This window comes from Equus asinus, chromosome 8, assembly GCF_041296235.1.
Source record: "Equus asinus isolate D_3611 breed Donkey chromosome 8, EquAss-T2T_v2, whole genome shotgun sequence".
Taxonomy (NCBI): Eukaryota; Metazoa; Chordata; class Mammalia; order Perissodactyla; family Equidae; genus Equus; species Equus asinus.
The window spans coordinates 36803720-36817089 of record NC_091797.1 but is presented as its reverse complement, the minus strand read 5'-3'; the positions used below and the strand labels follow the sequence as shown (position 1 = coordinate 36817089).

General features: G+C 34.9%; 1 protein-coding gene across 1 annotated transcript; it reads left to right on the top strand.

Annotated features, from left to right (window-relative positions):
- Positions 1–12156: 12156 nt before the first annotated feature.
- On the top strand, positions 12157–13092 carry LOC106843477 (olfactory receptor 2G3-like). Its single transcript, XM_014860510.1, has one exon. It carries the CDS (start codon positions 12157–12159, stop codon positions 13090–13092), a length of 936 nt encoding a protein of 311 aa, XP_014715996.1.
- The last annotated feature ends 278 nt before the right edge of the window (positions 13093–13370 follow it).

Sequence of the window (13370 nt, the reverse complement as noted above, 5' to 3'; positions counted from 1 at the left end):
TAAATTTGAGTTTAGCCCACAGCCTATACATACTAGTAGAAACCACCCAATTATTAAGGCTACTTCTACGTCACTTATGTTATTCCAAACCTCATCGTAACATGATAGTCTTTACCCATTTAATGATCTCCCACATATCTTTAACCACTTTCTAAGATTATTCCAATAACCTTTAAATGTACCAAAGTACCTGCATTCTTTTGATAACTCTTCTAATTAAGCATAAGATCTAAATGTGGGTCCTGCATTATATTTTGGCCTATATGACCCTCACATACATATAAAAGTCTTCTTAGTCTTATCCCCTATTGCTATTCTAACCCAGTCCCTCCATCTCATTTGCCTTCCCCTGCCCTGGTTAAGATCCTCTAAGTTGCTCCTAACAAAGTTTGCAAATGTGTGGCCCTGAGTTGAAATGGGTTATGAGCATGTTTGGTTTGATGATCAGAGTTTAATTTAATAACTCTGAATGCCCTCAGTTGTGTAAGAGGCACTCTGCTTTATAACAGAACTTCACTTCTGGTCCAAAGAGCTCCTTTGAGACACTTAAAGTCTTGACATCTGTGACCAAATTTCTAAAATTTCTGAACTGTTTTCTTCCTATCTTATTTTCTTTCCCCATGATAAGTTTGATTATTCTACAAGAATTATTTTCCATAAATTGTTACACTATTCTACTTTAGGTGGCTCAGAACGATTACAGAATAAAGTCCAAATGGCATAAAATTCCAGGTTGTCTACCATCTTCATCTAATTTATCACTTATCTTCCACATGTCCTCATTCATCCCATGTTCAATTAATATTTAAACACCCAACAGTTCCTGAAAATTTTTCCTTTTACCTACTTTATGAACTTTACACCATATTTACTTCTCAAAGTCCAACTTAAATTTCATCTTCCAAAAATGTGCCCTGATTGCCCAGTTATAACCTCTCCCTCTGCATTGCAATGACATCTTTCATGTACTAGTTAATAAATATATGACAAAAAAGGATCTTCCAAGGAATTCAAATACTCTATTATAGCTAGGTGAGATAGGCTATAATAGGAAATGACAGGAGATACACATGGAAGAGTAAAAAAGGACCAAATCACCAAAGGACCTGTATATTATGCCAAGGAGGTTCGACTTGTCTATGAGCTCTAGGAGAGTATCTTGTGTTGTATAAGGTCATGGACCCTAGAGTCAGACCAACCAAGGTTCTGATTCCCAGGCAAATTATTTAACCCCTAGAAGAAAGTTTCCAAACCTATAGTGAGTGGAATAATAGTGCTAACTTCATAGAGTGGTGAGCCATAAGTGAGATAATTCATGTAACATGCTTGGTAGAGTGCCTGGCACCTGACAAAGCTCAATCCATGTTTACCTATGGATATGTTAACAGTGAGACTACCCATTGAATATCAATAAAACAGAAGAGCAATAACTTTATTTTTTTTACCCATCCTGCCCATACCATGTAGTGGTTCTTTCCCTGCTCCTAAGTTACATCATTAGAATATTCCATGACCTTTCTGATCATTTTCAAGTGGTAAAAATGGCCACTTTTAATAATAAAATATTCTCATACCAGTAATTAAGATTTCCATTGTCAGACAATACTTCATTTACAGTTAAAGATTCTGTGCTCCTCCAACTTAAGTCTGTTTCAGTCAGAGACCTTGCAGTGGGGATTTGAGAGTTGTAAGGGTGTCTACTTTCCACCTTAGCCTGTTTCTCTATGCCTCTAGCTCGATAAGCAGTTTCTGAACTTGCCAGGGTGAAACTCTGCAGATGGGGAAAGGAGAAGTTAAGCAGCAAGATTTACTTTACTCTGCAGCTAAAGATTGCTTCTTTCAGATTCTCACATTTGTGTATTTTTAGGCAATTATTATAAATCCATTCATTCTGTTTACTAAATAGCCATAAACACCTACCAAATTCCCTAAGTTGTCCCATTGAATACCTTTTACTTGATTTGAGGTGAGAAGGAAGAATCCATAACACAATCTTCATCAAACAAATTCTCTCTTCATTTATCAAACCGCGTCTTTCATTTTCCTGAATCTGAATAGGGATAATCAGCTAAGGGCCACCTTAGTAAGTATTCGTGATGTTTTACATGGATTTCCAGCTCTCTGGGTACATAATAGGATTGTGTCCCCTGCCACACACACGCCATTTGAGGTGGAGTGGGCCCTGTGATTAGTCTGACTAATGAGTTGTGACCAAAAGTGACCTGTGTTAATTCCAGGCCAGAACATTTAATTTCCGGTGCAAGATCTCCTGGAACCATCTTTTCCTTCTTCCAGAATTACCAACAATGTCAGGAATGGTGTCAACTCTGTCAGACTGTGATCCTGAGAGAGGAGACATATGGCAGAGCCCCTAGCTAAACTTAATAGACATATAATATAAGTGAGAAGTAAATATAAACATGGTTTATATTTATTATATAAAATAAGATAAATATTGAACTTAAATATTGAGCTATGGAGATTTTTGCATCTTTTATTACTATAACATCTCTTAGCTTTCTAAATATAGTCACAAAACCAGTTGTCAGTCCACCTCCTTTCAAAGTCCTAGCTAAGTGTGACAGCATCGTCATTTTAAATGTGGAAGTACTTGCTAACTACTGTTTCATTTTGAGCTTTTTGATGGAGTTTTTAGGATTTTCTATATATAAGAACATATCTGCAAACAGAGACAGTTTTATTTCTTCCTCTCTGATTTGGATGTGTTTTATTTCTTTTTCTTGGTTAATACTCTAGCCACGACTTCCAGTACTATGTTGGATGAAGTGGTGAGAGTAGGCATCTTTGTCTTGTTCCTGATCTTAGAGGAAAAGCTTTAAGCTTTTTACTGTTGACTATGATGTTGCTGTGGGCTTCACATATATGGCCTTTATTATATTGAGGTGCATTCCTTCTATACCTAATCTGTTGTGAGTTTTTTTTTATAATGAAAAGATGTTGAATTTTATCAAATATTTTTATCTACTGAAATGATCATATGATTTTTATTTATTCTGTTAATGTGGTGTATTATATTTATTGATTTGCATATGTGAAACCACCCTTGCATCTAAGTGATGGATTTCCACTTGATCATGCTGTGCGGTCCTTTTATTGTGCTGTTAAATTCAGTTTGCTATCGTTTTGTTTAGGATTTTTGCATCTATATCATTAGGGATATTGGTCTATTGTTTTGTCTTCTTATAGCATCTTTGGTTATGGTATCAGGGTGATGCTGGCCTCACAGAATGAATTTGGAAGTGTTTTCTCTTCTATTTTTTGGAGAGTCTAAGAAAGATTGGTATCAATTCTTCTGAGAATATTTGGTAGAATTCATCAGTGAAACCATCTGATTCTTCTTTGTTGGGAAATTTTTAATTCATGATTCAACCTCTTTATTTGATATTGGTTTGTTTAGGCATTATATTTTTTCTTAATTCAGTTTCAGAAAGTTGTCTGTTTCTAGGGATTTACCCAGTTATTCTAGGTTATCCACCTCAGTGGCATATGATTGTTCATAGTAGTCTTTTATAATCCATTTTATTTCTGAAGCATCTGTTGTAATTTCTCTTCTTTCACTTTTTATTTTATTTGTTTGAATTTTCTTTTTATTTTAGTTATTCTAGCTACAGGTTTATTGTTTTGCTGATGTTTTCAATAAAACCAGCTCAGTTTTGTTGATTTTTTAATTGTTTTTTTTTCTCTATTTGGCTCCTTTCTCCTCTAATTTTTCTTATTTCTTTCCTTCTGCTAACTTTGTGCTTAGTTTGCTCTTCTTTTCCTAGTTCTTTGAGATGTAAAGCTATATTGTTTATTTGAGATTTTTCTCTTTTTTAAATGCAGTTGTTATCACTATAAACTTCCCTCTTAGTGCTGCTTTTGCTATACCTGTTAGTCTTCGGTATATCGTGTTTTCATTTTCCTTTGTATTGACATACTTTTAAAATTTCCTGTTGATTTCCTCTTTGACGCAATGGTTGTTCAAGTGTGTAGTTTATTTTCCACGTGTTTGTGAATTTTCCACTTTCTTGCTGTTCTTGATTTCCGGTTTCACATCATTGTGGTCAGAAAAGATACTTGGAGTGATTTCTATGTTCTTAAATTTGTTAAGATATTTTTGTGAACTAGCATATGATCTATCCTGGAGAATGTTCTATGTGCACTTGAGAAGAATGTGTATTCTTCTACTGTTGGGTGGAAAGTTCTGTGTATGTCTTTGGGACCATTTGTTCTATAGTGTTATTCAAATCAGCTGTTTCTTTACTGATTTTCTGTCTGGATGTTCTATCTATTACTCTAAGTATGGTATTGAGGTCCCCTACTATTACTGTATTTCTATCAGTTTACGTCTTCAGATCTGTCAATATTTGCTTTATATATTTAGATGCTTTGATGTTGGATGTGTATATATTTTAAAATCTTATATATTCTCATTAAATTGACCCTCTTCCCATTATATAATGACCTTATTTTTCTCTAAAGACACTTTTAGAGTCAAAATCTATTTTGTCTAAATATAGCCACTCCTTTCTTTTGCTTACCAGTTGCACGAAATGTCTTTTTTCATTCCTTCATTTTCAGCCCATGTGTGTCTTTAAATTTAAAGTGGGTCTCTTTCCATAACATGTTGCTAAGTCTTGCTTTTTGCTCCATTCAACCATTCCATTCCTTTTGATATGTGTGTTTTACCCATTTACATTTAAGGCAGTTCTTGATAAGTGAGTGCTGTACTGATTATTGGCTTTTAGTTAATTGTGTTTTATCTCTACAAGAATTGTTTTGTCCCTCTCCTCCTCTCTTACTATCTTTCTTTGGTTTTTGATGATTTTTTGGTAGTGATTTGTTTTGATTCTCTTCCCTTTATTTCCTTAAATAAGCTGTCTGTTCCTTTCTCTCTTCGTTTTCTGGCATTTCTGTAATGCATATATTGTTCTGTTGTTGGTGTCCCATTTATTCCATAGGCTTTCTTTACTCATTTTCATTCTTTTATCTTTTTATTCCTCTAATTGGTAATTTCAAATCACCCATGTTCAAGTCTGCAGATTCTTGCTTCTGTTTGATCAAGCCTACTGTCAACGTTCTCCTTTGAATTTTTTTAGTAACAATTTTTTTAGAGCAGTTTTAGGTTTACAACAAAATTGAGAGGGGAGGTACTGAGATTTCTCATGTATCCCCTGCCCCTACACATGCAGAGCCTCCTGCATTATTAACATCACTCACCAAAATGGTACATTTGCTACCAAAGGTGAATCTACATTCACACATCATAACCACTCAAAGTCCATAGTTTACCTTAGAGTTCACTTTCGGTGTTGTACATTCTTGGGCTTTGGACAAATGAATAATGACATATATCCACAATTACAATATCACACAGAGTATTTTCACTGCCTTAGAAATCCTCTGGCTTCTGCCTATTCCTCCCTCCATCTCATGAAGCACTGACTTTTCATAGTCTGCATAGCTTTGTTTTTGCCAGAATGTCATATAGATGTAATCATGCACTATATATATCCTTCTCAGATTGGCTACTTTCACTTAATAATATGCATTTAAATTTTCTCCATGTCTTTTCATGGCTTGTTAGCTCATTTCTTTTTAGCACTGAATAATATTCCATTGTCTGGATGTATCACAGTCTATTTATCTATTCACCTACTAAAGGGCATCTTGGGTTCTTCTAAGTTTTGGTCATTGTGAATAAAGCTGTTATAAGTATCTATGTGCAGATTTTTGTGTGAATATAGGTTTTCAACCCCTTTGCATAAATACCAAGGAGTATGATTGCTGGATCATATGATAAGAATATGTTCAGTTCTGTAAGCTCCAAACTGTCTTCCAAAGTGGCTGTACCTTTTTGCATTCCCACCAGAAATACATGAGAGTTCCTGCTGCTCCAGGTTTTCACCAGCATTTGGTATTGTCAGTTTTTCAGATTTGGGCCTTTCTAATAATATGTGATGGTATCTTATTGTTTTAATTTGCGTTTCCCTGATGACATATGACATTGAACATCTTTTCATAAGCTTAGTTTCCATCTGCATGTCATTTTTGGTGAGTTATCTGTAACGTCACTAGCCCATTTTTAATTGGATTGTTTGTTTTCTTATTGTTGAGTTTTAATAGTTTTTTGTATATTTTGTATAACAGTTCTTTATCAGATAGGTCTTTTGCAAATATATTCCCCCACTCTGTGCCAAGTCTTCTCATTCTCTTGTATCTTTTACAGACAGGATTTTTAACTTGAGTAAAGTCCACTTTATCAATTATTTCTTTCATCGATTGTGCCGTTGATGTTGTATCTAAAAAGTCATTACCATATCTAAGGTCATCTAGATTTCTCCTTTGTTATCTTCTAGGAGTTTTATAGTTTTGCTTTTACATTTAGGTATATGATCCATTTTGAGTTAATTTTTGTCAAAGGCATAATGTCTATGTCTAGATTCATTTGTGTGTATGTGGATGTCTAGTTGTTCCAGCACCATTTGTTTTAAAGGAAAAGATCGAATAGTTAAGAAGTTGATTAATTAAAAAATCATTCTTATTATGAGATCATGAAGACATATTTTTTCCTTTCATGACCAGATCTTGATTCATTCAGAAACTGTGTTTGTGGATGATGTGAGGCAGTGGTCAGATTTTACCTTTTTATATGAGCAATTAATTATTTCAGTACCGTTTATTGAAAAAAAAGTATGCCTTTTCCATTGCCCTGAAATGCCAAATTTGTTTTAAATGAAGGGTCCATACATATGTTGATTTTTTTTCAGGCTTTCTATTCTACACCATTAATTTATGTATCTCTCCTTGTGCTGATATCACACTTTCTTATATAATGAAGCTTTGTTGTTATATCTCGATTGACAGTAGAGCAGGTCTTCATATTTTGTACTTTTCCTTCAAGAGTGTCTTGGTATTAGTGGTACCTTACTTTTCTACATAAAATTTTAGAATAATCTCACTAATTTCCAGAAATAAATTTGTTGCAATTTTAAGTTTGCGCTAAATACAGAGATCAAAGTTGTAATTAATACCTCTAAAATTTTGAATTTTTGAATCCTTGAATGATTGCAATCTCCCTACTATGTCATTTTACATTTTTCTCAATAATGTTCTAAAAAGTTTTGTGTAGATATCCTACACATATTTCTTAATATGTACTCCTACTATTTTATTTACTGATAATATTATAAATTATATCTTTACAAAATAATACTTTCTGACTATTGCTGGTATGTAGAAATGCAATTGAATTTGTCATACTTACCTTTGCAAACATTTTAATGTTAATTTACATTTTGATCCCCTTGGATTTTCTATGTACAGAATCGTATTATCTGTATTAATGACATTTTTATTTCTACTCCAATCTAGTGTCTTTTTTCCTATCTTATCTTACCCTACTGGCTGTAATCTCTAGAATAATGTTGATTGAATGGAAGTGGTGATGGAAGGTATCATTGTCTTTTCCTCAATTTCAAAGGAAAATTTTTCAATGTAATGTACAATCTTTGTGGAAAGATATTTTAGGTCCTATTTAATCAAAAGTATAGGGTTTTTATTCTATCACTAGTTTGCTAACTGATTATATTGGTTTGTTTTGTGACCTAGAGTTTTATCAAATACTTTATGTCAAATCTAGTGAGATGATTATGTAATTTTCCTGCGTTATTCTATTATTGTGGTGAATTACATTGACTTTTTGGTTCTGGAATAAATTCCATTTGGCTATGTGTCTTATTTTTTTATAACTGACTGACCTGATAATATTTTCATAAGATTTTAAAACCTATGTTAATTAGTGAGACTATTCTGTAATTTCCTTTCTTATTTATTTTCCATAGCTATACTTGATTAAAAAAGAACTTGAAACTTACCTTTTATTTTTCAAACACCTAGAATATAAAAAGATTTCCTACAAATCAACTAAGAAAAAGCCTACAGACTTGAACACATACTACACATAAGATCTCTCAGTGACCTACAAATGTAAGATAATCTAGTCAAATTCAATAGTTATCAGGGAAGCACAAATTAAATTCGTGAGATACCCACTATATGCCACCAGAATGGCTAAAATTAAAAGGAAGGAATATACTGAACTAGCATAGATGTGGATAATTGAAACTCTCACACTACTTGTGGAGTGTAACTTTGTACAACCAATTTTCAGTCAGTGGTTCCTAATAAATCTGAATATGTGCACACTATATGACTGAGCAATTCCACTCCAAAGTATAGTCCTAAAAGAAATGTTTCCATATGCTTACTTGTTCATGAAAGACATGGACAAATATATTCACGGCAGCATTATTCATAAAAGACAAAGAGTAGAAACAACTCAAATGTCCATCAAACTGCAATGGATAGATAACTTGTGACATACTTATGCAATGAAATACAATGCAGTGATAAAACTTGTGCTCTACTGTTACACAGACCAACATGAATGAATCTTATAAACTTAATGTTGAATGAATGAAGGTAGAAACAGCAGAAATAATGCTGTATGATTTCATTTATATATAGCTCAAAAACAATCAAAATAATGGTTCCATGTCCAGGTAGAAATAGTATATGGAAACGGCTTTGAGGGTTGGTTTAGAGTGTTCCTTATATTTTATTTCTTGATCAAGATGTATTTACTTTGTAATAGTTCATCAAGCTATATCTTTATAAATTGCTTACTTTTTTGTATATAAAAATTTTATTTAAAAAAATCAATAGACTTGTGTAAGAATCCAAATTGTCTCAAAGATTCTGAATATATTGCAGTTCTTGGACTTAATATAGTAATTGGATTAACTGGAGCTGAACAGTTTTTTCCTCTAGATGGGGCCTCTGCTGTGAAATTTGTCAAGTCACCAACACTCTTTTTTTTAACTGAATATAGACCTTAGCTAAACACTTATTGCCATTCATTCTGACATTACTGCAATTGTTTTTCTTATACTTGAGTCATTATTATCACCCATCTGGAATTTGTATGTGCATGAGTTTTTACCTGGACTCTAAAATATTGGAAGAAAGATTAGCCTTAGACAAACAGAGCTTCTCTTCTTCTATTGAGACATGAAGAAAAGTATGAAGAATGGCTATGAATGCAGATTGGTTTATAGGTGGCGGGAAGGAAATCAATGTAGTTTCCTCTTGGGGCTTCTGTTCTTTCCTGGAAGTTACAAGCAAGATAACCTGCTTGGAAGGATGTAAGACATAGGGAGGGATGATTCAAAAATTTGTTGAACGTTTGCTATGGAGATGGAAGAGACAAACAAAAGGGGACATATAGAAAGATTTCTGGGCAGAACCAAGAGTTCATCTGAAATGAAGAGGTGAGGGATTTTTTGTTCTTCTTCTCCCCAGAGCCACTCCAGTACATAGTTGTAAATTCTAGTTGTGGATCCTTCTAATTCTGCTATGTGGGATGCCACCTCAGCATGGCTGGATGAGTGGTGTTAGGTCCATGCTCAGGATCCGAACCAGTGAAAGCCCGGGCCGCTGAAGTGGAGCGTGTGAACCCAACCACCTGGCCATGGGGCCTGCCCCAAGAGATCAGGGATTTTTAAGGGAATAATTCAACATATTTGTACATCTATCTTCAGCAATATTAGAGTGCCTGTAAGTATTGAGGAAGAAGCCCTGCTGAAATGTTCCAGGCCTGAAGTTGTATAAGTGCGTGTATCAAAAGAGCAAGGTGACAGAAAATTTAGTTATAATGAAAAGCATTTGAAGTGATGAGCAAATGTGGTATATTTATAAATATATACATACTTATGTGTATAATATATTATATTATTGATGGAAATTTAACATGAATACAGCAGATATGAGAAAACAACTCAATGTTGGGAGGTTGTGAAGACAGAAGTTAAATATCGCTGTGATTTGGCCTAGATTTAAACAATAGTAAAATAGCAGAGAGGCAAAAACATCTCTTTCAGCACGATCTCCTGGGACAGTTCTTCTCTGGATGCAACAAGAGCCTAATATTAATTGCCATATTGGGAGCACTGTGTCCCTGAGATCTTTTCAGATTCAGTGTCCTGTGTCCTCTCTTAGTCTCTCCTGACTTGCTGAGCTTCGGGGATCCACATCTGAACTAACAGTCTCTACAACCAGTACCCGGGCCTTAGGCACTGACTTGTCATTTCAAGGTAATAATAACTTGAACTCTATGGCTTAAAGTTCTTTTTCATGTTACAACAAGAAAAAAAAATACTCTGGAAAACTTTCTCTCTTTTAACTTATTCACTTCTATTGATGCCTTGATTTTATATTTACACCAAATCTATGATTCTTAACTTTTAATAGTAATGAGATTCTGGCTTAATGCAATGTTATCTGGGTGAGGGGAGATCATATGATGCGCTTATAACATTAAGGTTTGCCATTTATGGTGAAATACAATTCTTCTATAAGGCTAAAATGAACATATTCTTATAAATAAAGAAGGAGTTCATGTATGTGAATTGGTCTCTCATGGCATTTCTGTTGAGGTATTTGTGTTATGTGTATGTGGGGGGTTAAAGCACAGGGGGAATTCTCATTTGACTGGGAAGGGTAAAGCAGCAACCTGCAGGCTGCATTACCGAGAATAGGAGAAGTGACATGGGTCTGGGCATTATCTTATTCCTTTGATGGAAAAAATGAGTACTTTCAGGATAGCTAAATGGATGGGAGTTGACCATGAGTGAGAAAATGGGAAGAGTTATGCATATCTGTGTGTATTTGTGTTTGTGTGCATGAACATGTATGTATATAATTGTGAATGCATTTATCGGAATTGAAATATATATAAATATGTATAAAGTAGTTTGCTCCTTAGGGGCCCTTTTATATTCTCATTTTACTATTATTTACTTTTGCTATTTTGAGGGATCATTCAGTGACTTCATGCTGTTGTTAGATGTCCGATCCCTCACCTGACCCTTCGCTTGAGTTCATTTCCTTTCCAAAGATTTCTGCTAAGTATCATTTTTACCTAATAAGTTAAGCTAATATAAGGTATTAATCATGGAGAATTACTTAATATATTTTACTTCCATGATTAATTTTTATAACAAGTGATAAATAATTTCAGGATATGCACTTATTACTAGGGAAGAATTTTGAGTTCTGAGTGATTTTTACTCATAACATGTACAAAGTGCATATTTGTCTTAAATATGAAAGACAGTTATAGTCTTTGGGTATATGCTGTGTCTGTGAATGTGTTTTAAACTTTTGCAATTTATAACTGTTTGGACTTTTAAAAAGCCCCTTAAAAGTCTTGGCCTCTTTAATCTTCTAGATGGTAAAAATTCTGTATGAGTTTGATGTACATTGGGATAGCCTCTTTCACCCCACCAAAGAACCCGCCTTTCCCTAATCCTCATTGCCTCCATTCGGATTCAATCACCTCTTCGTTCAACATGCAAGGCCAGAGAGCTGACTCTTCCTCAGCATCATACACCAAAGAAAGCAAGGAGGTTTGTTCTGAATGCAACGTGTGAATTTATATCTTTAATAAGCTGGTGGACTAAATGAGTTAACTACTCTCTAAAGGAAATATGTTTTTGAAATTATGTGTGCATAATGACTAAACATTTAGATATAAATGTTAATATTATTACCTTCAATAGCCAAATGTTTGCCATGTTATAGGAAAAATAAACTCTATAATCTCCAGAAGCTGGTTGTCATTTATATTGTGAAAATCCTTGGAAAAAAAAACCCACTTCAAAATTGTGTTTGAAGAATTAAAATGCTATTTACACATATTTTTACACATATTAAACATCCATATTACTGGGTTTTCCCCCCCCATTTAATTTGAATGATTTGTCTGAATCTATATGTTTTTCATTCACTGGACATTCTCTCTCCTCCTTTATTTTTTTCTGTGATAAATTTTATCTCAGCTTCTAATAGTTATCTCTCAGGAAAATGCTTTGCTTTCACAATTAGCCTTCATGTGCCTCTGCACTAAGCCTTATCTTTAATGTCATCTGCTGCAGCTTCTGAAGGACACTGCCAGAATTTATTCCATGGCTCACTGTAATTTCTCTCACTGTTTTAAAGAGTTATTTATAAAAGGTTGCTATTGTAACTGGTGGCCAACACATTATCCTCTCTCTAAATTCTTATAATATTTTCCTCCTTTTTCTGAACAGAGTGATGGGCATGAACAATAGCAATGTCCAAGAAGACTTCATCCTGCTGGGCTTCTCTGATCAGTCCAACCTGGAAAAGATACTCTTCGTGGTTGTTTTGGTTTCCTATTTCCTGACCCTTGTGGGAAATACAGTCATTATTCTGATCTCATCCATAGACCCTAAACTCAAAACACCCATGTACTTTTTCCTCACTCACCTTTCCCTACTTGATATCTGCTTTAGCACCAGTATTGTCCCTCAGCTGCTGTGGAACCTAAGAGGACCAGCCAAGACCATCACAGCCCTCGGCTGTGCTGTCCAGCTCTATGTCTCCCTGGCGTTGGGCTCCACAGAGTGTGTTCTCCTGGCTGTAATGGCTTTTGATCGCTATGCTGCCATTTGCAAACCTCTCCACTATGCAGCTGTGATGAACCAACAGCTGTGCCAGGCTCTGGCAGGGATTGCATGGCTGAGTGGAGTGGGAAACAGTGTCATTCAGAGCACTGTCACCCTCTGGCTACCTCGATGTGGACATCGGGGGCTCCATCATTTCTTCTGTGAGGTACCCTCCATGATTAAGCTTGCATGTGTAGACATCCATGCCAATGAGGTTCAGCTATTCATTGCTTCATTGGTTCTGCTTCTCTTGCCCTTAGCACTGATATTGATGTCTTATGGACATATAGTTAAGGCAGTTATAAGGATCAAGTCAGTTCAGGCCTGGCGCAAAGCCCTGGGAACATGTGGATCCCACTTGATGGTAGTATCCCTCTTCTATGGGACCATCACAGCTATCTATATCCAGCCGAACAGCTCATATGCTCATACTCAAGGGAAATTCATCTCCCTCTTCTACACAGTAGTGACCCCAACCCTCAATCCACTCATCTACACACTAAGGAATAAAGATGTGAAAGGAGCACTGAGAAGACTATTTCACAGAGACCTAGGCTCATAAAAAATGAAGTGGAATACACAGTGGTCAATTTTTTCTGGCTAAAAGGAAGTGAACATCATCTTGCATAATCCTTTACTGAAGAATTTTGCTACCCTATAAAGAATAAATGTAACCTTTACAGTTATGGAAATCACAGTCCCAAAATTACTGTCTTTCACTTGGCATCAGAAATATCTATCCTCTCCAATCTTTTTTCCAGGCTTTTTTTGGGCCCTATGTAAGGCAATATTTCCCATATTCTCTAAATGTCTACTATTCATATCATTTCTGTTTCTTGA